Source organism: Neopsephotus bourkii, unplaced genomic scaffold, assembly GCF_033783945.1.
Source record: "Neopsephotus bourkii isolate Nb327-2 ecotype Australia unplaced genomic scaffold, CSIRO-AGI_Nbou_v1 NB_1792, whole genome shotgun sequence".
NCBI lineage: Eukaryota > Metazoa > Chordata > Aves > Psittaciformes > Psittacidae > Neopsephotus > Neopsephotus bourkii.
The window spans coordinates 8013490-8040089 of NW_026902266.1; the positions used below are offsets into that span (position 1 = coordinate 8013490).

At 41.0% G+C, this 26600-nt stretch overlaps 2 protein-coding genes across 2 annotated transcripts in view; both read left to right on the forward strand.

Moving 5' to 3' along the window:
- The first annotated feature begins 953 nt into the window (after positions 1–953).
- Positions 954–16113, forward strand: TPH1 (tryptophan hydroxylase 1). Its single transcript, XM_061342540.1, has 11 exons — positions 954–1027; positions 4550–4687; positions 5667–5850; positions 7255–7355; positions 8016–8083; positions 9580–9776; positions 10252–10387; positions 11433–11559; positions 12651–12746; positions 13290–13423; positions 13725–16113. The coding sequence occupies exons 1-11, from the start codon at positions 959–961 to the stop codon at positions 13897–13899; spliced, it is 1425 nt and encodes a 474-aa protein (XP_061198524.1). The 5' UTR covers positions 954–958; the 3' UTR covers positions 13900–16113.
- Positions 16114–16563: 450 nt separating this feature from the next.
- The window catches only part of SERGEF (secretion regulating guanine nucleotide exchange factor), a 152371-nt gene continuing 142334 nt past the window's right edge, over positions 16564–26600 (forward strand). Inside the window, 8 exon segments of the mRNA XM_061380261.1 lie at positions 16564–16688; positions 18257–18395; positions 19100–19255; positions 19582–19676; positions 21014–21074; positions 22393–22506; positions 22808–22870; positions 26250–26408. Coding sequence (XP_061236245.1) covers positions 16665–16688; positions 18257–18395; positions 19100–19255; positions 19582–19676; positions 21014–21074; positions 22393–22506; positions 22808–22870; positions 26250–26408 — 811 coding nt within the window. The 5' untranslated portion in view covers positions 16564–16664.

The window sequence follows — 26600 nt, forward strand, 5'->3', positions numbered from 1 at the left end:
AACATTTTGGCTTCTGCTGTATATCACAAATTGCCTTAATGTTGCTAAGTCTGACCTGAGAGGAGACAGTGAGGACCAGGCTTCTTGGAGTCTGAAAACCGTGATAGTTTCTAAAATATAGACACCTGTCTAGAGCTATAGAGAAAATAATTATATACAGGATATGCAAATATATGTTTTCCTGCTGGTTGAAATGTAGTTGTTCTTCCTGTACAAGCAAGCGTTTGTAAGAAAAGTAGTATGTTGCAATTTATTTTCACAGCAACAAATGCACTGTTAAGAACTCAGTACGTCTCCCCTCCGTGTTTCTGTTGGAGACTATGCCCTCTAATACGTGCTTTTGTAGCCTCATGGAGCCTGAGCTGCTGATTCCTCATAGATACGTTTGCTTATTTACCCTCTGCTGCAGACCCAGCCCTCGCCACCTCTCATTGACTCAGTTTGCCTTCTTTTTCCCAGGGGCAGAGCACGTATCAATTCACTGAGGAGGAATAGGTGCTGGGAGGAGGCTGTGTGAACACGATGAAGGTAGTCAGGATCCCCCCATCCAAATACTCACTCCTCAGCCCCATCAGGGGCCAATTCATGTTAGCTGCAACACCCACAACGTTACCCACAAAAAGCTAGTCTCCTCTGCCCCCCCACCTCCCCTTAATCTTCCTCATTCAGACGACCAAGGAGGGGTAACTCAAGAGGGAAAGCACCTCTGTGCGGGGTTTTGGGGGGATGCAGAGCTGGTGGGTGGTTGCATCCAAGCATCCCTTTTCTGTGAACAGTGCTTGAACAAACCCTTTCAGCGGGGGTTACTCGGAAGGCCGGGTCGGGCAGGGCAGCTATTCCCCCGCCCGCTGCCTCCCCCCCCGCCCCGCGGAGGGCTGTTAGGGGCGGCCCTCGCCCCCTCCATAAAGCAGGTGCCGGAGCCGTTTCCTGCCGTGCCGGTCCTGGTGCCGTCCCGGCCATGCACTCTGCTCCTCGCCGCCGCGGCTCTCTGGAGGCGGCGCCGTGCCCGCGGGAGGCCGCCGGCCAGGTGAGTTTGGAGGGTAAGGGGAGACCTCTGACCCCGGTGAACTGATAATTGCCGTGAGATGCTGCTCCTCTGGCATCGCTGGAGTGCTCAGTGCCGCGGCGGTTGGGATGGGGCTGATGATGCTGCCGTTTCTGGACAGATCGGGGAAAAGAAAGTGGTAGAATTCAAATGCAAGTAGATGAAATTAAGGTAGAACAAAAGTAACTTCTGGTGCATCATTGTTTAGGAGACAGTGTGATACAGCCCAGAAAAATCCACTATGGGATTATTTCATGTTACAGGGGGAATATATGTAGTACATCAGACAAAAATCAGATGAAATTAGATCTTATATGTTGGGTGCAGTTACCGATACTGTGCAGTTCAGAAAGTCAGCAAAAGCCCTTGTGAAAACAAAAACACCGATGCACTGAAGTTTCACAAGAGATTGTTTAGCCATACCCCTTGGATCTTTGGAAGCCAAATAAACTCTTCAGCATAGCTTTAGGTTTGGTGTCTGAGAACTAAATCTAAGGAGGACCTTTGGTATGGTTGAAAAATTTCCCTGTAATATGACATCTAGACGTTGTTACTCGAGATCATGTCTTCATCCTTCCCTACTAAGAAGTGTGTCAGAAGGACAGTGAGAAAGTAAGCAGCTACTTAGGGAGGGGGATATAAAATGCCTGTTGAGACTTTTTATCAAGTACAGTTAATGGCAATCTGTATCAAATACATTTTTAAAAATATTTTTTGGTCTTCAATTTATAGCTGTAACATAATTTCCCTAAAACAAGTCTGTTTAGATAACTTTAGGTCTTGGCTATCCATTAATATAAAGAATTAAAGCACAAAATATGATGAAATATTTTTGATAATAAAATAATTTGAGCATATTTGATATTTAAATATCAAAAATACCCTCAAATATCTGGGGAGGAGGAGAAAGGGAAGTTAATTGCTATGGGCTCTGAAAGGAGCAATCTTTAACCAGAGAACACCTAGGTATGTATCTAAATAAGGGCTCTAGAGTATCCCTGTGTTTGTGTACTTTCATTAAGACTTGAGCCAGGTTGATGACAAAACAGTTAATTAATTGCATCGTTAATAACAAGCATCAATGCAATATTAATTCCCCCTTCACCCTCCAAAAAGCTCAAATGTGTTACCGTGCAAAAGAAGAGTGTCAGAATTGATTAGAGCTGAGTTACAGATACAGAATAAAATGACAGTGAAGGTGCAGCTGTTGAGGAGAGGAATTGGTTTTGTATTACTGTTTTCCCTTGTCTTGCACCACAATGGTTGCTATGTTAATGCAGACTTGTTTTCAGTTTACTTTTTAATTGGAAGCACAAGCTTATTGTTGGTGTAGGGTCAAAGATTCAAGTGGTGTGCATTTGGTGTTGTAGGCATCTGAATTTCTCTTTTTCAAATTCCTAAGTTAGCGATCATTTTTAGAACTTAATGTAAGAAGAACCCATTGAGTTTTATTTTCTTTATTGTTCTCTTAAACATATTCATAAAAGCTGTCACCTGATCCTAAACATGGTGTTAGTTGAACTAGCAAAATACAAAGAAAGGACATTAGTCTGCGGTGCATGTAGTTTGTCCTGGCTCTGCACCATATGACATTGCATGGCAACTATGCCAAATCTCATAAGCTGATCTTGTCCTAAGTCAGTGATCCTGAATGGGGAATCAAGCCAATATGCTGCGTATAAGCTGTATATATATGAAATAGCCAAACAGGCTATCAACAGGCTCCATTTCTAATGGAGGCTTCTTTGCATCCAGCTGCTTCTACAGCAGTAACATCTTAATGGGATTTGGCTCATACAAATGGCAATCTCTGCACTTGAAAAAACAACCAATATCCTATAGGTAATTGTGGAGTTAATAGCTTTTTCTTTTCTGTTTGGAGCATCCTTTCTCAGTGCCAGTTCCTGGCTCTTGTGATCGTGATCTGACACTCACTGAGCTGTGAGACCTGCAGGCTGTTCAGCAGAAGCTGGATTGGGTCTATTGCATACTTTCAGCAGAGAATTTGATGTGTGGAGTCAATCTGATAGAGATCAGTGGCTTTGCTGGATCAGAAACAGTGTGATGGACTGACACAGTCATCCAGGCTCATTATATAGTGACAGCTCATTCTACGTGGGGACCCAGTCAGAAAGCCTCCACCAGTAGGCTTGGAGCAAGACCTCTGCCATAGGATACCACCTTGGCACTCCAAGAGGTCACATCCAGTAACCTGCTTGAAACCTTTCTTAGAGCAACATCAAATATCTGCCTTGTAATTCACTTGACTTAAACTGAATTCAATTTAATTGTTTTGTTGGGCAGATTACCTTCTTATGGGAACATTTTGGTAAAATCTGGTTTTTGTTTTTAAACTTATCTATTATAGATAAAAATAGTTGTTCAGCATTGTTCATTTTAAAGAGGTTAAATTTGGAGAGACTATAGAAGGGAATCAGTGTAACTGCTGTATTTTGATTGCATTTTGATTCTTGCTCTTTCCATTTTCTGAAAATGTCACCAGATAATCATATCCTGAAAAGCTGTGTCAAACCAAAAAATAATTCCAAATAGCAATAATGTACCTTCATTGTTCTTTTTCTTACTGACTCCTTCAGAAACTTCACCTTTTTTGTTTCTTTTTGCAAGATTTGAATACTTACTTACGAGATACAGCCTCTGCTTCTAAGCTTTGTATTTTTATTTTACTTTGCATTTTTCACATTCTTAATTGGTTCAATATTACTTCTATGTGTGGCCTGGCTACAAGTAGCTAAGAATATGATCTGTGATATCCACTGGTTTCCGCACAGTCAGGACTGTGATCACTAGTAAGGGACAAAACCACAAGGTCCTATAGTGTTGGATGCCTGAAAATTTTAGTGTGTGATTTGGGTGATTTATAAGAGTTTGGTGTGTGAATTAGGGGCCCTGACAGATGGAATAGCTCACTTGTGGCTGATCTTTATAGCCAACAGATTCTGGTCAGCACAACAGTGTAACTCCTTAGGTTTTGTTTCCTTTCTCTGTAAAACGGTGCTTTACAGTTACACAGTGGGAGAAAGGCAATGACTTTCAGTTGTGATCCACTAAATCCTGATCCAGCTTTTCCTGTCTATATTCAGCGGGTTTTGGATTTTTCGCTTTACTAATTTTCACTGAATTTGCTAACAAGTATTTTGTTCAACTTCTTATTTCTGCTATCTTACAGCTTCCTCCCAGTACCAATGCTAGTCATAAGCTATGCTTTGAAAACATTTTCTGCCTCCTAGAGGCAGAGATGTCTATAAAATCCTAAAGATGTCTATAAAATCATTCAACTGAAGAAATCTCAGTATTTCAACATAAGTTCTCACATAGTACCTGTGTGTCTAGTGCTACTGTGTAACGATTTAATGGGAACCTTTCCTTTTGTGGTTGATCAGTCAGAGCACAATATTATCCCAAGGCAAACTGAAATGTAAAACTTTACACTTTTTGCACTACTAGCCATTCAGGAAAATCTTTTTGTTTGTTTGCATTTAGTTAAATAAATCAAATTACGTGATGATTGAAGATAATAAAGAGAATGAAGACCATGCATCTGAAAGAGGAAGAACAGCCATCATTTTTTCCTTGAAGAATGAAGTTGGAGGTCTTGTGAAAGCATTAAAACTCTTTCAGGTAGGTATCAGCTGCTCTGTATTTTTAAATTTCAAGGATAGTTTTGGAACACATGAGAATTAATTAAATCCATTTATTAAGTATGCGATTCCTACCCTGCCTCCCACTATGTACCCAAAATCACCCATGAAGGCAAATTTATGCCTTGGAAATTAGATGCTGATTGGCTAAAATCCTTCACAAAATATATTGTCTGCACTGACTAAAGACAGTTTTGTCTTTTCCCCTCATGAAAAGAGCATTGGCACTCATTGGTTCTACTGCGTATAAAAGGCAGGTCTGAAGCTCCCGCTGATGGCAGGTAGATGCTTGGGGTGCTGACCTGTGCTGGGATGCGGCCAGTGCCCATGTCACCCCGCCTAGCCAGACTGAGGGTGACAGAGGAGCTGCAGTAGCACAACTGCACCCCTTTGACTTCTGGGCAGGTAGGTACAAGGAATATGTACAGTGGCACCGTATTCTGTCATCTGGCCCTGCATGTCTTAGCCTCAGGTTTTCTCTGTATTCCTGATACAAGACATATGATTAAATAATTTTTCAAATAAAAGTAATTTACACCCTGAAAACTACTGCCTTTAAGTCCATTGCTTGCTTGTGCGATAATTATATGGTGACTTGATTGGCATTTTGGTGAATTTCCCCAGACCCAGTTGCTAATCAGCTTCCTATGGGAGCAATGAAAGAAAAAGGTCCATGAATTTAAACTTCCTGACTGTGTCTTTCTGTGCTTCCTGAATATAAGCGAAATTGAAAGAATACAGGTTCTCTGTCACTTTCTTCTGTAAGAAAGGCTTTTAAAAATCAAACTAGCCCCGCTCCAATAAGCAAACTGCTACCAAGAGATCCAATTAACTAAAATAGCTTCACAAAGGTGGCGAGTAGTCTAGAGCAGTAGAATATTATTTTGAAAAAAGCCCAAGTTTTAATTTTCAGACAGTTATTTTTAGTTTGTTAGAAAACACTGCTTCTTGCAAAACAGGAGCAGCATGTCAATCTGGTACACATTGAGTCACGGAAGTCCAAGAGACGAAATTCTGAGTTTGAGATCTTTGTGGACTGTGACAGTAACAGCGAACAACTGAATGAGATCTTCCAGCTCCTGAAATCCCACGTCAATGTTGTCTCTATGAACCCAACAGAGCACTTCAATGTCCAGGAAGATGGTAAGTACAAAAGGCGGTTCTGATGAAAATGCACTTCTCGGGGTGTTAGGTGGAAATCTTTTTGTGGTGTCCATGGCTGCATTTGTGTAGTGTTTTCAATCCGTAGGTACCAGGTTTATGCTTCTGTGTTGTGAATGAGTATAGGTTAGTTGACATGGGCAGGGTTGCATTGGCAGGTGTCGCTTAGGAATACAAGCTGTTCCAGGGTGTATTCCTAGGTGACACCTGGGTGCAAATTGTTAGCTGTTCTTCTGTCTCTTCACAGTACAGCACAACTGGCATCACTAGAAGTTCCTGCACCCGCACATGCCTGCATGTAGGGACTATACACCATGATCACAGAGGTATAATACTGGCAGATCCCAGTGCAGTTCAGACACTGGTGAGAGTGGGAAATGGATTCTGCAATTTCCTCGTTTAGCTCTAGGTTTTTGTTGTTGGTTTTGGTTTTTTTTTTTTTTTTTTTAATCACTTTTCATCATAATCAGTTACTCACATTAGTGTGGAAGAGGTGCCTTTTAACTTCGGGATGCTTCACATCTTTGCCTCTGCTTCTAGTTAAAGACATGCCTAAAGTTCACGGCAGCTGGAAGTCAGTCCCATGTATTTGTCAGCCATTGTGCTTGGCAAAGGCTGGTAGGTAGGGAAAAGTGAAAACTGGCGTTCTTGGGTAAAAATGGCTTACTTCAGCACTAAGTAATTTCAATCTAAACATTCTCTCTGTCCTTTCTAAGAAAACCGAAGAGCACGGGGCAGGAAAATCAGCGTATTAACTGCTCTGCCTAGAGCTTGGCTAAAAACTCTTAGGCTTAAAAAATAAAAGTAGTCAGTAGCAAAACTGTAATGAAGTATCTCTCTAAGGCTGCAGGGGCTCCTGCTCTTCCTCTTCCCCCCCAGACCCCTTAGCAAAGCCGAATGCTTCTGAGGTACATCACCGCAAGCAGTGTTTATTTCCCCTGGTCAGTCAAGCAGAATGGGAGGACTCAAGTTGCTCCCACTCTGTTCAGGGACCACAGGCAAATCACTTTTCTGTTTCTTTGCACACTTTGTACCCTAGAAGATTCACAGCAGTGGGCACAAGGAGGCCTTGTCTCAGTAGAAGCCTCTAGATGCTACTCTAACAGTAATAACAGTTAAGGGCCACAGAAAACCCGTATTAACTGTTTCCTTTCCCTGGACACTTTGGAGCTGCGTGTGCTCTGTAGGCAGACTCTGGCAGTGACAGAGGAGGAAGTGTGAGCTGTAGGCTGGTGCCAGATAGGCAGTAGACTCCCTTGTCTTATTCATGTGCTTTTAATTTATAGATTTAGCCTGTAACCACCATAGCCATACTTGAAAGTAGCATTTCCTCCCGCATTATGCTTGGCGTTATTAATAACTTTGTGGATTACATGCACTCTCTAGACATGGAGAATGTTCCCTGGTTTCCGAAGAAGATCTCAGATTTGGATAAGTGTGCAAACCGAGTGCTGATGTATGGTTCCGATTTGGATGCTGACCATCCAGTGAGTATTTTTTTCTTCCCTAAAACCAATCCATAGCAAAAATGTACTTTGTAGAGCTTACTTACAAAATAGCAGCTTTTCCTTCTCCCTCTCCTTCCTCTCAACGGCACCTCTGTGGGTCTGAGAACCTTCTCTTGGGGGTTTCATGTTTTTTTCCGTAGGCCGTCACTGAATTCATCTCCCTTGCCTTTCTGCAAGCTCACATGTTCAAGGACTGGAGGGCTTCCAAGTCTGGGCCCAGAGTGGTCGCAAATAATAAATAAATAAATTTAAAAAGCTGTTGTGAGGCAGGCTTGGTTCCTTCTCTTACTTTCTCACAATAATTGGAGCAAACAAACTGGGACTTGGGCAGTGCAAATGGGAACTTTGTTCTGTAATTTAGAATTAGCAAGCAAGTAACATAGTTTATATAAATAGTGATGTGACTAAAATGAATTATTGTCTACTGAATATATAGTTGTGTATAATTCCTAATTTGAGCTGGAGTATTTGCTTAGTTCAGGGTTACTAAACATTTCAGGCTACAGCTATGAGGTTCCTGCCCTGTCCTCTTACACATTTTACTTTCATATTTCTCAACTGATGAATTTTCAAGTGTCTTGTTTTAAATTAATTTATTTACTACAGCTTGGAAACTCATTTAACTTCGTTTTTCTCCAGGGTTTCAAAGACAATGTCTATCGTAAGAGGCGAAAGTATTTTGCAGACCTCGCTATGCACTACAAACAGTAAGCTTGACTTCTTCCACAATAAGCCTTCTGGGTGCCTTGAGATAATAGTAGAGTGGACTGTCAAGAGCTCACCTTTCCTGTGCTCAGATCTCACTGAAACATGCTTGTCTTGGGAATTGGAGTCAAGGGGGTGAAACGAAGTTAGATGTAAGACAAGATTAAAAGGTAGATGTAGGCCATCTTACAGCTCCCCAGGCCTGATCAGTCTGGAGCCACAGCTGCTTGACCGTTGTGGCATCTGCAGCAGTGCTGATACTCAGATGGCCAGCAGTGCCAATGAGGGCTTCCTGCAGTGTGGAACATTTGGATTCTGTGGTCCCTCCCCACTTCTCTGGAAATGGGTGCAACAAAGGAAGAGGGTGGACAAGGCATGACACACAGCTGTCTGTGCCAGGATGTACTGGCTTGACTAGGGCAGATTGCTCTTTGAAAAGAGAGAGAGGGGAAGCAAACCCCAGTTTATAGCCCATTGACCACTGAGTGTAAACTCCCTGGAAAACATTAATACTTTAATTTTCTTTCCTTGTTCAAACTAGTGTATGTGATGCGCAGATAAGAAGTTTTCTGTGGAAAAAAAAAGAAACTTAAAAAACTTCTGTCTTTAGAGATGCTGCTTGGGGGAGGGAGTTCTTAAAGCAGTAAGATTTTTCATAGCCCTGTGCTATAAATTCTTTCTAAACATGATTTTCAAGTTGCTGTTGCCTTCTTGAATTAAGATGCCAAGTTGCTCAGTTGGAAAACACCTAGAAATGGTGTGTATCTTGAGCTCTACTGCACTGCGTATTAATGCAACTGGTTACCACAGCACAGAGCTGGTTACTGTCAATATATTGTTAACAGAAATTCGCTTGGGCAAGCATTTGCCATACTGGTTACCTGGCTGGCAGTGGAAGGTCAGGGTAACACTCCCGTGGCTTTCAGTGAGCTTTAGGTCACACCCTTGCTCTAATCCACGTTAGTCAAGATCCCATGAGCTAAATAGGAAAGATGGAGTACAATTAATATGTTCAGACAAACGCTTATCTCCTCTGCATAGTGTGGCTTTTACATAATGTGTAGTTGTAGCTGCTTCCAAGCAATGTGTTAATAATTTAGGGAATTCTCTTTCTAAAACAAATCAAAAAGGTAATGGAAAGTAACTGCACCCAGAGAAGTCCAACAGAGAAAAGGATGTGTTCTCAGCTTCTGAAGCTGTAAAGGCTATGCAGGTATCTTAAAGGTTAGTCTTAAGATTAAACACTGAAAAAACTATTTATGGAACCAAAGTTTTCAGGCTCCATTGAGGTCAATGTAAAGATTCCAGTCAGTTGGTTTAGGTGGGAAAGAAAGCAAGCAGACTAAAAGCTTTAGAGGGCATAGACCAGATCTCACTGTGTATTTGACAGTGTCTAATGTGCCTTGACCACGTGTTGCAGCTGTGTAGATGTTAGTAGTAGGTAAACAGTCATTAGCCATTTAGCAAGGAATATAATTTCTTCTTCTTCTCCTTGTAGCGGTGACACAATTCCCAAGATTGAATTCACTGAAGAGGAGATCAAGACCTGGGGGACTGTGTACCGAGAGCTTAACAAGCTTTACCCAACTCATGCCTGCAGAGAGTACCTTAAAAACTTACCCTTGCTCACCAAATACTGTGGGTACAGGGAAGACAATATCCCCCAGCTGGAAGACGTGTCCCGCTTCCTGAAGGGTAACACACTAATTTTCTTACACAAAAAAGGGCTAAAGTCCATTGCAAATCATGCAGCTATTTCGTGGGCACAATAAAACACCCTTGGTCTCTTTTGTTTGTATTCATTCTGGTCCTTTAAGAAGCCTTTTGGCCACCTGTGTTTTAATGTATTGCATCTTGAATATATACAAATGGTGACATTTGAGGGGCAATGCTACCTCTGAAGAGGCTGTTATGGTTGGCTAAAGAGACACCCAGCTGTACTGTGTTTGCTCTAGGTATGAAACTGTAGGAAATCCACTGACACAGAGGTAGGGATGTTTTTACTAAATGTTGGTTGTTCCCAAGCTTAGGCCAAATTTTTCCAATTGTGCCTAATTTTCCCAGATGCTCTTGAGCCAAGGAAGTGGTGTAGCTTTCACCTCAGTTGTAGCAGGAAAGGTGAAAACACTGCAATTCAACACTAATGTGCAATTTCTCTGTTCCTTTTCAGAGCGCACAGGTTTCACCATCCGCCCTGTTGCTGGATATCTGTCGCCCAGAGACTTCTTGGCAGGATTAGCTTTCAGAGTTTTTCACTGCACTCAATATGTTAGACACAGCTCGGACCCTCTCTATACACCAGAACCGTGAGTCATTTAATCCTGGGGGAGAATTTGAGAGACAGTTTTGAATCTTGCTGCCCAGAGCCAAGCTACTTAAAAGCCATTCAAGAAGCACCAGCAAGAAAACTTATTTTTAAGGTGCTGAAGACTCAGCCTTCACACTGAATGTAATGAAGTTTTAGCATGCTCAAGTGCCACCTTCATAAGTACAGGATTTTCAGAAGTACAGCATGTTATTGGAGAGCTCTTGCTGATGTAATTGTGCGCAGAGTTAAATATACACTCCTTATAAATGTGGAGCTCAGGTCTTAATTTTAGACGGCTTCATTTGAAAATTCAAGTTTATGTATAGATTATGAAGAGTTAGTTTGACCTGCTGGCAAGTAAGTACCATGTAGCTGCTTGCTCACTCACTCTCTCCCAGTGAGACGGGGAAGAGAACTGGAAAAAAGGTAAAAACCTGTGGGTTGAGGTAGGAACAGTTTAATAATTGAAGTAAAATGTAATAATAATAACAACACCAATAATAATAGGAAATAAAGAGAGAGAGGAGTAAAACTCAAAAAAGGTGACACAAAATACAATTGCTCATCATCTGCTGACTGATGCCCAGCCCATCCCTAAACAGAGATCAGCCCCTTCCTGCCAGGTTCCCCAGTTCATATACTGGGCATGATATGTTGTGGTATGGAATATCCTTTTGGCTAGTTTGGGTCAGCTGTCCTGGCTGCCCTCCCAGCTTGACTGGCAGAACATGAAAAACTGAGAAGTCCTTGACTTAGGGTAAGTGCTACTTTAGCAACAATTAAAACACTGGTGTGTTAATCAGTGTTATTGTCAGACTAAAGCCAAAGCACAGCACTGTACCAGCTACTATGAAGAAAATGAATTCTGTTGCAGCTGAAACCAGGACACCAGCTCTGCTGCTTTCAGCTAAATGTGATTGATGCTTTTCTGTCTTTGGATATTAAATAGTTTAATGCAAGACATTGTATCCGTTCAGTGGTGCTGCTTTTTCACAGAGACACAAAGACAGGTCATGAGACGTCTTCTTTGTTTCTTTTTCCAGTGATACCTGCCATGAGCTCCTAGGTCATGTCCCTCTTTTGGCTGAACCCAGTTTTGCTCAGTTCTCCCAGGAAATTGGTCTTGCATCACTCGGGGCATCAGACGAGGCTGTTCAAAAACTGGCAACAGTGAGTATTTGAGTGCCCTGTGATCCCATTAAAAGCTTTGTGCTTTACTAGTCTGATCTCACTCCATCAAATATGTTTGGAGTTTCATGTCAGTGTTAGCCTCACCAGCTACTAGAACTATGGGTTTCACTGGTCCTTGGCTTTTAGAGCATGTAACAATTTTCCATGCCAGGAAAAACAAAACTACAAAAATTTTAAGATTGCTATGACTGGTATTTTTATTTACTTGGCTGTCCATTAAGTGTGCAACTTCTGATGGTAGATCACTTCTTATAGGTTGAAATTCTATGGTCAGTTTCTTCCAAACAAAATCTTCTTACTGCTAGGAACATGATTCAATGATTTTGAAAGTAATTTATTTCTTTAATATGTAGAATGAATGGAAATGATGGTGTTTTCACTGAATGTGGTGTGTGCTAGCATTAGATACTTCTCAGTCAAGAAATTGAAATAATGTAAATTAATCTTATTTCCTTATTTAGATGAAAAATAATTGATGCTTTATATATATATATATAAAGTTTGCCCTTTTTTTCTTTTTTTTTTTTTTTAATTTTATTTTTTCCCCTCACCTGTTGTTGCTACTGGTAAAATTTCTCCTACCTTCACTGGGAGCAGAACTAAACCATCTATGAAAATAGTGTTGTTCCTCATATACCTGCAGAAATCCAGGCAGACTAAGCTTCTTTATAGGCCACTGAGCAAATGAGAAAGAAACTGTAGTGGGCTGATGTTTTCACTTACTCAGAGATCCTTTTTATCCAGCGTTTCTTTTAAGCTGAAGCTGCCATGTCATGACCATATTTCTCAAAACAGATTTACACCTCAGTGTTCATACTGATATTAACAGCTTCTAGCTGACCAGGGTGACCTCTAATATCAATCTTTCTTATGAGAAACATGCAGTCCAATGGTTCTTCAACTTTCTATCTTCTGACTTCCCTCTGAGAATATGTGAGAAGGATATCTGAGTGATGACTGTCTGATATTTGCAACTGTTTGATACTACCTATAAATAGAAGTGCCCCAGTCTAGTTCACCACAGCATCTCTGTTGAAAGCTGAATTGTTTTACTCCCTTCTCTGTTTCAGTGCTACTTCTTCACTGTAGAGTTTGGCTTGTGCAAGCAAGAGGGACAGCTACGAGTTTATGGGGCTGGCTTGCTTTCTTCGATTAGTGAACTCAGGGTAAGAATATCTACTGCTTACTTATCTTTTTGTTTGATTATTATTGTCACTGTTTTCTCTGTTTTTTTATGAAGTATAATTCCAAAAATCATTCTTTTGTAAACTCCTAGATACCTACTAGACATTAAGAAAATTCTGTGGCAATACTTATTGGACAGTCTGCTTTTGGATTTCTGCTGAGCAGCTCCCATGTCTTTTGCAGGAAGCACTAGATGATTGGTATTTCTTAACATAAGTTTCCAAGTAACTATTTTCAGAATAAAGCTCTCCTGTTTTAAACAGTTTCTAAAAATATTGCTGTTGTTTACAGATGAGCCTTGTATCTGAGGAATCTCTTTTTTGACCCAGATTGGCAGAATATGGACCTTCAGAGATACTAATTTTTTACGCTTTAATCACTGTTCATCTACAGAGAAAAAGTTTCAGATGTGATGCACTAAATATGGTCTCAATCTTTTTCTGTTCACTGTACTTCATGTCATCTTCCTCGTGGATTCTTTGGGTGGTGATGTTCCTCTGACACATGGTTACACATGATACCAGCACTCACTCTCTGGTGGTGCCAAAGTCAAGCCTTTTGATCCAAAGGTCACCTGCAAGCAAGAATGCCTCATAACAACTTTCCAGGAGGTTTACTTTGTTTCTGAAAGTTTTGAAGAAGCAAAGGAAAAGATGAGGTACTGAATTATTCTTTTTTTCCCTGTTTATAAAAGCAGGTTTTGATTTTGTGCATTTCTCAGTAGGAGCACCAACCCCTTTTATTCTTATCACAGTTTTATGATTAACTTTAATGGGGTTGGAAAGCTGAGATTAGCATTTGCTTGGTCTTCCATGTACTGGGTGGGAAAGATGATGAGCTATGTAACAACTATTTATAAGAAAGTAAATAGTTTAGAAAAGTGATTACTGATCCTGAGTGCATACAGAGGATGCATTTGTGTTTTGTTTATAACTCCCTGTCTTTTTTTACTTGAATAGGGAGTTTGCAAAAACCATCAAGCGTCCATTTGGTGTGAAGTACAATCCGTATACTCAAAGTGTGCAGATCCTGAAAGACACCAAAAGCATTGCCAGTGTGGTGAATGAGCTACGACATGAGCTGGACATTGTCAGTGATGCCCTTAGCAAGATGGGCAAGCAGCTGGAAGTTTAACGTTCCTGTCAGCAGTGTGGTGCTGCACTCTTTATTTTCCCTATAGTTTTATTTTTAGGCATGTAATGTGTTGTCTGCAGAACTCTCTCATTTACAAATGGAAGAGTGAATGGCCCATAAGGATAATAACTTTACCTTGTTTCTCTGTGTAGAGTCCCTTACAGAATGTATTCCTCCCTCCCCCTTGGATAAAAAAGGCCTGGAGTTGCCTTTGAGAAGCTGGTGGGGTGCAGATAAATTGCTAGACTGGAAAAAAAGTGTGGTCTGTGGTCAACGCTAGGATCAGATGCTGCAGAAAGTGGCTTATGAGGCAATAATGGAATAATCTGCCACAGAGAAATGTCAGTTTCTGACTCTAGTACTATGATATTAATTCTATAGCATTGCTGGCTTTGTAGCATAGAAGCTATAGTAATCGTGCTTCTAAGTCTGTGATACTAAGTTTAAAACTTGAATGATTACGATACAGACATCAGAACACAAACAGCTAGAGGTTCACCATAATAAAATTGAGGGGTCGAATCTTGCTTTTAGAGGGATTATTCTTGCCCCCAAAGAATTGCAGATGCTTCTAGTGTAAGGCAGAGGTACAGAGCTGTTGCACGAAATCCTAAGCCTGCTTATTTTGGGATATTTACTATTGGCTCAGAGAGCCAGGATTTTTATTGCTGTCGTTGATATTGCACCTGAGGTAAGATCTTTCATTACAGAAATATAATTTGCCTTTTTTTTGATTGAATTAATTTAGCAAAAAATATAGCCATCAGGTACCAACTTAGCACAAAACATTTCCAAATCACAATTTAGTATTAAAAATAATTTCAGTGATTCTAAAATAACACCAAAGTTTAAAATGACGGCTGGAGTTCATAGCCTAGTCTGCCTTTTGTAGGAATAAGTATCTTCTTGATTGCTTAGTCACTTCATTGACCTGCAGAGTCAGATGTGTTCCATTTCTTCTTTACACCAGAACACCTTCATTCCCTATCAAGCAAATGATAACTGAAAAGCCCAAGCATTTCCCAGGGATTTTAAAAGCCCAAGAATTTCACAGGCATTGTGTGGCTATGAATGTAGTAACAATCTACCTTGTAGTACTTTGTAGTAGAAAGTATATCTAATTCCACAGAGCAGTTTACAAGGGGTGGGAAGCAGTGTCTTTCTGAATTGCCTGTATCCCATAGTAGCAAACTTCCCAGTTTTTAGGGCCCCACTGTTTCAGGTGTACAAAGCTGTGAACAACTGCACAAAGCTGTGCCAGCTGCTGTTTCTGCTGACCCTGCTGATGAAATAAGTATGTGTACAGGATATAATACCTTTGAATGGAAGGCCTGTGATGTGAAGGGCGTATTAAATAGCAAGCTAAGCACTGATTCTTCATAGGTGGATGAGGAAATCCAGAATTTGCAGCTCTGAAGGTTGCTGGGAAAATGGGCTGAAATCTTGAATATGCTGTAAGTGCTAGTCCAGGATTTTGAGAACTTGAAAGGACTTTCATGAACCTCTGTGCTTGGAAATCAGTTTGAGTTTTGTATGCTTTCTAGGCCACATCTACTCCATAATCAATCACTGGTCCAAGTATATTCACTGTTTAAATCAAGTCTAGGTTACTTTTTTCCCCCTGTGTCTGTTAACACATTTAACTCTTTTAAAAAGAACAAGATGTAGAAATATGGTCTACAGCATTCATGGCTTACATTACACTTTAAAATAGTTTATAGGAGCTTTGTCTTTCTAAAGAAACCATCTTGCACGTGAGTAGTAGGAGGATCTGTTTTGTCTGCTTCTGTGGTAACAGTTTATATTCAGCTGCATTTTAAAAAACATTGGGATTGTGTTGTTGTTGAAATACACATAGATCTGTGTTACTTCAAATCTTTGAACAGTGTACATTTTAAGTAGAAAACCTTATACTTGATAAATTAGTGCCTAATTTTGAATGTTTTGGAGAAAGTTACTGTATCTTTATTTGCACTTGTGTAGCAAAAAAAAGTAAACTGCTTTAAGTAATACAGAGAAGATGCATTTCTGCAATAATAACAACACCTGTGTTTGGCTTCACCCATCCAAACCATCTAGCAATATAGAGCGGTAATAATGTAAGCATTTTAAACTAGGGTGCGGACTGTAAATGTCGATGAAATAAATGACTTGTTAATTATTATACGCAACCCCCCCTTCAGCACTGTAGCAATAAACACAAAGCACTTCTGACCAAGGGTTTGTATGTTTTATACTGTGGTTCACAAATTCCACACATGTGCCTTAACTCCATTCAGAAAGGTACAGATTTGGTTGAGGATTAATTTGTTTTCCTCTCATTTTTTAAAGCTTTAGTCTTTTTTCCCCTGCTCAAACGGGTGAGCGCTGAGGAAGCGTTTTCCGGCTCCGGCGGGTACACCCAGCCACCCGTCGGGCTCTGTCAGCGCCGGCAGGTCCAGGCGCTTGGGCTTTGGGGAGTTCTTCGTGCGGGCAGCAGCCAGAGCTGGCGCGTACCAGAGGGGTACAGCGAGCTGGCGGCCGGGGAGGCCATCAAGACGGCAGCTGCTCGCCACAGCCTGCTCTAAACGTTCCCGAGGGCTCTGAGAACCCCCCGCCCCAGGTAGCCACTTCGACAGGAGCAGCTGTCCAACAACCCAGCTCCACACACGCCCCCAGCACGCAGCGGCTCTATGTGAGGCGGGGCCCCATCGGAGCCCGCCCCAGCCCAGCCTCTTCCTGCCCGGCCTGCTGCGCGGCGGGAAGGGCTGGGAGCCGGCGGTCTCATGGAGTCCTGGCTTTATACGTGGGTAAGTGGGCGCTCGGCACGTTCTGCCTCCCGGCCCCGAGGTAGCGGCACTGGAGGCCTGCTGCTTGCTCGCTCGCTCGCCCTCCCTCCCTTGGGCTGCTGCGGCGTCGGGGCCGTGCGCGCTGCTGTTGCCCCGCTCTCGCCTCGCTTGCCTGGGCACGGGAGGGCCAAGGTCCCCCCTCCCCGAAAACAGTAAAGTTGTGGTGGCTCGTCCTCGCCTCGCTTCCCGCGGCAGCTGAGGGTTGGGAGCCCCGCGGCTTGTTCGGCCGGGGCTGGGACGTGCTTCGGGCTGTGCGCTGGGGCCGGGGCGGTGTTCGCGACCTGCTGCCGCCGCTGAGGTGTAAGGGACGGGTGGACGCGCGTTTGGCTTCAACAGCGTTTGGCTCTGCGGTAATCATGTTTGGTAGTAACCCGTCAGTCTTGGAAGGGTGAATGGAGATCGGTATGCTGGCATTAGGATAGGCATGTGTGTCTCTCAGTTTCTCAGGCACCTGTTTTCTTTCTGCTCCTTATCTCAGCTTGCTTGCTTTTGAAGACTTGAACATTCATTGTGAGTTATAGGCTGAAATGAGAGCTTATGACGTGCCTTGTGAAAAGAATTATGTCTGTTAAGTAGTAACATGCTCTAAAACAGTCTACCACCGTTAGCGACTCTGAGAGAACAACTTGATCTGCCTGTTGAGCTCAGATCTTGACATCCACCTGTTAACTGCGGGCTGAGGAGAGCAGCCTCATGTTTTTGTCAAAGAGATCATTGTTTCTGTGGGTACAAAACATTTATTGCTAAATGTGTCTCTTCAAGATACACCAGGTGCTGCATCCCTTGGGAATCACCAGCTGGGAGCAATGTCGGTGTTGAGTTTTGCTGTTACTGTAGTGTGTGGGCTAGGAAGGTTACTGAATCCACCTTTGTGAATGAAGGTTGCTGCTAAAACTGCTGGACACTTTGCAGAGCTTAATTTGGCTAAGAATTTCCAGAACACCGTACCAGGTTGTCTGTGGTGGCTCTCTATGATTTGTTTAGTGGTTATAATTTTGTACTTATAAATCTTTTATAATTGGTGTATTTTCATTTTGACCACTTGAAAGACTTAGTTTCTGAGGGGTAGGTGTTTCTGCTTTACTTATTTAGGCTCCAGAACAAGGTAGCATATCTTCCTAATTTTTTGGAGGTGGATTGCCAGAAAGCATTGGCATGAATAAGATTTTAGTGATGAGTGGGAATCAGTAACATTAAACAGGTGGTAATCATCCTGGTAATGAGGCTTTCATCCTTAGTAACTGATCCTCTGCAGCTGAAAGCTTACCGGGACATATTCCAGTGTGTTTCTTAAAATTCTGGGGTTGGAGGGACAGCCTTAATGGCAGCAAAATTGGGATGGTCCTGGGCTGTAGTTCTGGACATCCTGTATGACAGCAGTAAGAAAGAAGGTTTCCATTTTGGGGGATTTTCAGGAGCAGATACTGGTAGGTTACCCGGTGGCGTACCCCTCGTTTGCTCTTAGGAGCAGATGTGTACCTTTTTTGTTAACTTAAAAAAATATGTTGCTCTTCTGTGTGCTTTTGAAGGGTGCGAACAGCTATGGACAACTTGGTCTTGGTCATAAAGAGGATGTGCTGGTACCTCAGGCACTGAGAGATGTTTCCTGGAAATGTCAAGATATTAAAAGTGTTACTGGAGGAGGGGGACATTCTGCAGTTATCACTGGTAAAAACATTGCACTTGCACAGTGTGTGACTTCCAAACACGTTTTTGTCTCTTTCCCTGTTGGTTTGGTGCTTTCACCTATCTGAGGATTGTTTCTGAGCAAGTATCATTCTTAGCTGCAAAACAGGTTCCTCCTATGCCAATTAGCTCAATGTTTGGGAAAATTCCCATTTTGCTTGTCTTGTGTGGTCATTTTATGGCTATGTGAGGACTGTTTCTTAAGCTCTTTCATATAACAGCTTTTCATACAAAGCAGCCATTTTTTTTGTGTTGAGGATGGGGGGTGGGAGAGAGGAGTCAAGTGGGATGTTATTAAGTCTTGAGAAGTTGTAAGGTAAGGAGCAGAAGATAGCATCTGGTCTTGGAAACTTTCTGCTGTATGCCATAGCTAAGTGTGGGAAAGAAAGGATACTGACAGACGTGAATGTGATAAAAAAAGCACATCATGCATCATAGTGAGAGGTGTCTGTCTTACCGTACGGATTGTTTCCCATGACAAACCCAACTCTTCATAGTCATACTTATTCAGAGATGGTTCTGATGCATCAGAAGTAACTGTTTCTTTTTGCTTGATTGCAGTGCCTAAAATGCCACATAATCACTGGCATTATTTATGACAGGATATTGTGTATGTACACTTGTCATTTTAGTTTGTGCAGTGGAACATGAATTTAACTTATTTATTTATATATTTTTATTTCCAGGTGAGGGAGAACTCTTTGTATGCGGCCATAACAAAGATGGGCAGTTGGGACTGAATCACAGAGAAGATGTACTACATTTTACTTTGTGCACTGCCCTGACTGGATTTTGTGTAAAGCAAGTTGCCTGTGGCTGGGATTTCACAATCATGTTAGTAGGTAAATCTGACTTTCTAAGAGCTGAAGAAACATCTTCATGTAGAGAACACACTGAAAGTTCCACATTGCTGTTGCTTGTGTGACACACTGGCACTCACATGTTTTGCCTTGCAAACAGAGCTACTCCATGTTCCTTGTATCCCAGTGAACTTCAGACTTTTTCTGAACATGGTGTGTAAGACCAGAAGCCTATGGGGCTTTGGAATGTGACATGTTAAGTCCTTTTTCTGAGTTACTTGGCTGAGATATTTTGCTTGTTATAATGTTGGAGTGCTTAGCTTTTGCTCTTGGCTTTACTGATTTGGCTCTAACACTTTATTTTGCAGGATCTGGTCTAGTTTTGTCCTGTGGGTCTAACTCTTTTGGACAGTTGGGAGTTCCTCAGATTTCAGGTCCCTGCTTGATTCCACAAAAGATTGAGGTAAAGATTTGAAAGGAATTGTGCTTCAGAGCTCTGTACTTTATATTGCTTCCAGCAACTTACAAAGGCCATCTGATCTCAGTGGGCTTTAAGCTAGACTTCAACTATTTTTTATAAAGCCTATCTGTTACAGTAAATTTAAGAAAAGGACCAAAGGTGATCACTGATCCAGAAGTGACCTTTTCTTATTGCCAGAAATGGCTTTTCTTATTGTATGAAGTTACCTACTTCTAATAAAGTTGTCTTTTTCACTAGGGATTCTAACATTTTGTAATGTGTTTTGATAACATCTGCAGAATTAATCTGATGCTCAGGTGATGTAAAGTGATACTAAACGTAGTGAAACTGTGCAGATTTTCTCTAACTTAAGTTTTGTCTCAAGTTTGTAAGATACTAGGTATGTTTTGCTACTTAAAGGGTATGTACCTTCACTGTACCTTGTTGGAGGTTTGTGCTCAATAGTTCAAAACAAAACGGTAATCCACCCTGAAAAAAACCCAGCTTGTACCGTGGAGTCCAGCAGAGTTAGCTACACCAATTCTTTTATCTATTGCTTTTGTGCTTCTTGTGCAGCAGTTCTCTTCTTTAAGTATGTGTTGGGTTTATTGAGTGCATTTATAACTGTCAGAGTTTCTTCCCCCAAAATGAAGACCGTAGTATTATTCCTTGGCTATAAAAAGCAGTTAAATTAAAAATAAGCTTGGTCACCCCAAAATAATAATAATGTGTATGTAGCTGCAGAAAAACTAGATTTAAGAGAATAAACATTAATTTTATCACTTTTGAGATTAAAATTATGTGTAGTTTACATATAAAGGAATTGACAAGTACATTGACTTGCTTCTTAGCTGACTTCCATTATTTACCAAACAATATCAGCTTCCAAGGACTATAGGATGGGCAAAGTAGATGCTAATTTCTCCATTTTTCAGTACCTTCAGTTGTAAATTCTGAAGACTGGACTCTGACTCATGTTTTTCCTGGGTATCTGTGGTGGTATCTGTAGACACTTGTGACCAGTATTTGCTGTGGATGTTTTGGTGTAATTCTTGAGGAACACTGAGTTAAAATTAAGAAATAAACATACTTATATTGCCAAGGTTCCTGCTTTTATGTGAAGGTATTGACTGTGGCTTTTTATTTATTGCCACAAAGCTGTACATACAGTTGCTTTGCTTGACTTATTTATTTATTTATTGGAAGATGTTCCTGCTACTTTTTGTTGGCCAAAATGTACTTCCGTTTGATACAAAATGTTGATATGCATTGTGACAAGAGGCACTAAATGCAAAAAGCAACTAAAATACTTTTTTTTTCTTGTATTTTTCTTTGAGTAGTCTCTCAAAGAGAAAGTGGTGGATGTTGCTGCAGGACTGAGACATGCCCTTGTTGCTACAGGTAAATACGTCATAGTTTTAATATAATTTTATTAACAAATGAAATGGTGTTTTAATGGCTTGGAGGAGGAGAGGGAGGGAAAGAAGATGAAATTTATTTTAGCTTCTCTTAAACTATTAGAACAAAAATACTCCTGAAAGTCTTATACTAAGATTTTGGCACAAATTAACATGAATAATAAACATCCTAGAATCATCTTTGTGGAAATTGGTGGGGAAGAGCTGCTCTTCAGTACCTCAGAGTAATGGTTTATTAACAAGTTAATTTTCTGATGGGTGGAAAACTTCCTGAAAATATTTCTGGTCCATCAAAATATCTTCTGAGGATTTTGAATTTGTTATGATATGCAAAATAATGGATTTGGTTTGTATAAGTTGTCTCAAAATGGAACTGCAAATGAAATGTGTCCTTTTTAATGGTGTATTTGAAACTGACACCTGGAAAAATGGCAACAGTGAAAGTGAAACTTGTATTGTGGGGGGAGGGAGAGGATTTACTTGGTTAATTTCACTCTCACACCTTGAGAAATTTGGTCCTCTGATTCTCCCACTGCTGTGTGTATACTTGTGACAGTCATGACTTCTGAATATTTCTCCTGCTGTTCTTGGAGACATTGAGTTTGTTTATGGGATAACTGTAGAAATCAAACCCTTCCAATTTGCATGGTTGTGTTAAACTTGTGGAGTGACAAACTATATGCACTCTTTTATTTGGTTGTAGTTCTGTATGAACTTCAGTATGGGTTCCAGGTAGTGGAATCTAGGTGGAGATTAAAAGAGATGCTTGGAGGAAGAGTGGGATGTCTGGTGCTTGTATGAATTAAGGGAATTAAGCTTCCCTGAGCTCTGCACTCAGCGAGCATCTTGATTCAGAGCTAGGTCAGATTTTCCTGAGGAGAAAAGTGACTTCATGCTCTCAGTGTGCTGGACTGCCCAAACAAATAAGCATGAAGAAAGGAAAGGGCAGAGAAAGTGCAGTGAGCTTATACTAGTAAATTCCTGAGGCACTACAGCTATGGGATTTCTGTTACTGAGTCCTCAGTAATGTCCCTAATACAAGCCTCAGGGCTGAGACAGGTTGCTTAGTGTTCTCTTGGTCTCAGGAGAGTAGAGTACTGGTATAATGAGACTAGAACTATTTGTTGCTTGACGACATCACCAGGGTTGTCTTTATGGTTTTTGGCATAACGGTCTTTTAAAGTGCAATTTGAATGAGTAAAAATTTAGTGAATGTACCTTTAAAGCTAATTAGTGATTTAAGTGCTTTTGTTAGTTATTGGTGTGTTTTAATCTCTTCTATCTGTGTTTATTCTGGAAAGAGAGTGGTTTGGTGCTTCAGTGGGGAACTGGCATGGCATCTCGGGCAAAGCGTGCACACCAAGGGAAAACCCTCCCCCTGTTCTTGACAGCAAAGGAACCTTGTGAAGTAACAGGTAATCCAGGAATCTTACTCCTTTGCAAAGGTGGATAGAGCAGAAATATAATTTGAGTGATATACAGCATCCTTTTATAATAAAGCAGCTTGGTGTTCTAAACATACAGTGAAGTATTTGAAGGATAGACTGAGCATATGAGATCATAATCTATGAGGGAAAATGTTAGAGAGTCTTGCAATGTCTATGGCTAAAAAGCAGAGGCTTTTATAAAAGACGTTGTCATCCTGTTATACTTGTATGCATGTCTACGCATAAAATGATACCTGCTGTACAGATTTTGACACCAATTTTTCTTTAGGTCTGGAAGATGTGAAGGTGAAGGCAGTTGCTGCAGGCTCCTATGATTCAGTGTCACTGACAGGTAGGCCTTAGGTACAGAAGTGGAAGTCCTCGTCTTGTCCTGTAAAGGTTTGTGTGCTTTGGAAATGTTTTTTGCTTTTGGTTAGACTGGTAATAGTTGCTCTGGCCTCATTAGTGCTGGTTAATTATTTTGTAATAGGTTTGGATTCTGAGAACTTTATTATTTTTTTTTTTTAAATTCATGTTTTGAATTATCCGAATTCTGTGTGTTTCTTCTTGAGATTGGACATAGCCCTGATGAGTAAGTAAATGTCTGGGCTCATACTTGATGATTAGAAACTCTGAAAGGATTTGTGGAAGTACGTGCTTGCGTAAATCTCTGGAGCTGCAGCTGCAGCTGGATAACTCTGGATGGTTGAGCACTGGAACCAGTGCAACCCTTTGTGCATGGAGAAAGCTTAAGTGGTTGTTCCAAGAAGGCCTGCTGTGGCTATCCTCCTTTTACATGAGGTAATGCCTCTGCATGGGAGTGTGCCGTGCAAGGGTGGGAAAGAGCCAAGAACTGTCTTAGGTAGTGGCTCTAATGTAACGGTGAGTAAATCTGTGTAAAGCCATGTGAGAGCACAAGGCTTATTTAAAGCAGTAGGAAGTTGCTTTAATCACTTAAGCACTTCCATAATGTCTGTCATTTGTTCGTTGATCTTTAGGCAGTACTTCCATGCTGGAGTATTGAGTGTCCAGCAATGAAAGTCTAATAAAGATTTTTGTTCTTCTTGTAGACAAGGAAAAGGGGAAACAGAATAGCTTTTTCTTCTGTAATCTTACAGTTTTGAAATGTGGAAAACATATTACAGTATCACAGTATGTTAGAGATTGGAAGGGACCTCAAAAGATCATCTAGTCCAATATTGAACCTTATGAAGACAAGCCTTCGCCAGACTTTATAGGAACAAGTTCTTAGCAAATAGACAACCATCTGGTACCTTTGTTGTCATTCAAGAAGCATGGAGTGTTTGCTTATGCTGATCTACAGAGGTTTAGTTGTATGGGTAGATGTTCCAAGATGTAAATTATATTGAATTCTGTGATGCAGAGTGTATGTGATTAGTGAAGATTATAAGGACAAATAGAATCTTCTTTAGCTAATTAGTACTCTAAATAAAGATAATTCTTAAATGCTTTTGCTTTTTATTCAAGAGAGCAGTATATTGGACAGCAGGGTGACCAAGATGAACAGAGCAAGTGCCAGAGACTTTAATAATGTGATGCTATTGCTGCCCTTCATCATGAATAATACTTGTTATTGGTTAAGATACTTTATATGTTAAGGATAGATGATATGGTAAAGCAGATACAGTACTGCAGGGTGCAGTACTGAAGTGGGGATTTTTTTCTGGGAATCTCACGCTGTGATAGATTTACTTTGGCTCTGCTCCGCCAACCACCTGCTGGTAGGATACCAAACACCTGCAGTCAGGCAGGGTTTGACACATCTGTTTAAGCGGGTTGTTGCAAATGTGAGTGGTGGTTCCTGAAAAGGATCTTTTTGAAAAGATGTGTTATCCTTTTGAAAGAATTCATTTTTTTGTTTTGGAGGAAAAAAATAAAGGGAATGGTACTCTACCCAAATTAGGGAGAAACCTCTGGTGATGGGAATATGTTGCCAAGTGTCATAAGTTTTTCTTAAAACCTACTCAAGAAATGAGATGAGGGTTGAGCATATGATATTTCCCAGGATAAAGCAAACGCACCTTCTGGAAAAGCAAAGGAGGTGACAGAGGCAGTGTATCTTAGCTGTGGAAACATTAATGACGTAATACTATTTTTTTTGTTGTTGTTGAAATAAGCTGTTTCTGTCACCTCTGTTTATTTTCTCTTCAGAAGGTACTTCACTCTGGGAGGAGGTTTATCAGTTTCTGTGGAGAAGTTGAGTAAAGCAATTGCTTGATTTGTTTTTCCTTTTCATTTCAATTGTGTTGTCTTAATGAGGAATGTGAGAGGTGGTGCCAATGTGTAACTTGAGAAGTGCTTGGTTACCCTTGCCCTGTTTTTCACCATAGCTCATTCTTTGTTGCTGTTACCAAACTGAGATCATTGTTGTAGCTTAAGTCGTACTTTTTTTTCTCCCTCTGAAAGATTTGCTTCTGTCATGCTGCTTTGTAAAGTGCAGTGCTGACCTGAGACTTTCAGAAGCCTTGAATGGAATGGAGGTGCGCTTGGAACAATTCCATATTGGAAATTATATGGCTTCCAGTCTTTCTGGGCCCATGGTCATGTACTTCATGTGTGCAGGATTCAGTTCTTAATCTTGCAGCTTATACAGGATGGGCGAGGACTTCAAGAGGCTTGGTATTCTGTTAAGTGTGTCTTTTGGATTATGTTTGGTTTTGGTTTTTTTTTCAACATGGAGGCCTAGAACCTGAGCAGAATGATCTTCTGCTGAAAAGATGGAACTAATTATATGTAATACCTGCAGAAAGATTCATCTGAACAGTCATCTTGTTACAGTCAATTGGTTGTTACGCTGTGAGCAACTCCAGCTTGCACTGGTAAAACATATGAAGCAGTGTGGATGTCTCTGTAAATACAATTATTCCTGTGGGTGGAATCCTGGAGCGTGCACTTGCACAAATGCTTACTCTAGAAAAGTAAGGGTGGAGGGACAAGTGATGACTTACTGAAGTCTCTCACTAGTTGTCTAGCATTGTTTTGAGGCACTGTCATATTTTAATTTTGCCTTGTAATGGGTGGCACCTGCTTTAGTTGTATGTTCATAGCTGTGTGTCTGCCCAAGGTGAGACAAGGAGCATTAGACTGTCCCTGCTTAGGGGGATTTACTGAATTTGCTCAACCTGAAGAAGGCAGAGTTATGAGCTGAGCTAGAAGTGTGTAGCTCTTGTAGAGAGGTTGGGAGACTGTAATGCAGAGAAGGAGCAGCCAGCAGGCTTTGAAGAGTCCCAGGTAATGGAAGGGATTTAAATTATTTGCTGCAGTTCATAAGATAGTTTACTGGACTGAATCAGAGCTTTGGGGTGGAGGTGAAAGCAGGCCTGCAAAACCAGAGTGGACTGAGATGGACTGCTCCATGAGGGTCCCTAAGGTGCTTTGATTTTTTTTTTTTCTCAGAGAAGCTGACTGCTGTGGTTAGTTTTCTAATGAAAAATACAGCAGAAATGAGGTCAAGGCAGTTTGAGCTTGGGTTGTTTCAGGGAGCCAGTGTAGCCCTTGGAAAACAGGCTGTGTTGTTAAGGCCCTTGAAAATATTTCTGATGTCCTAGTTACAGTGTGCGTGCTTGTGGTAAAGTAGGAAAAAGCATACTTTGAAAACACAAATTGAGTGAAATATTGTTCTTTCCTTTGCATCGCTGTTTGGAGTCAAAGCTTGTATCTGGTGGTGGTCTATGTATACCATTTTCAACATATTTCTCTGTCTATTGTAGATGAAGGACACTTGTATGTCTGGGGTAGCAACAAACATGGGCAGCTAGTGAGCAAAGAGATCTTTCTTGCTGAGCCCAAGAAGATAGACACTCAGTTTTTCTCACATGAAAAGATTGGAGCAGTTTGGAGTGGCTGGACCCACTTGGTGGCACAAACAGGTAAGATAACTGAAAAGGAGTAACATATGGCACCAAAACAATAAATTCTCTTTACTGCATGCAAACAGTGTTCTTTCTCAATGATACTGGTTGGATGTGGGGTTCTGCAGTTTAACCTGAGCAGTGGTTATCTTTTGAAAGTGATGGACAGACATCCTTTGGGTTTTGTCCCTAAAGTATTACTACTCTTAA

Bases quoted from the DNA above. Each gene is read 5' to 3' on its own strand.
- TPH1 (XM_061342540.1), top strand. From the start codon at position 959: ATGCACTCTGCTCCTCGCCGCCGCGGCTCTCTGGAGGCGGCGCCGTGC. The intron at 1,028-4,549 runs GTGAGTTTGGAG...GTTTGCATTTAG, and splicing joins CGCGGGAGGCCGCCGGCCAG to TTAAATAAATCAAATTACGT. The intron at 13,424-13,724 runs GTACTGAATTAT...TTACTTGAATAG, and splicing joins GAAGCAAAGGAAAAGATGAG to GGAGTTTGCAAAAACCATCA.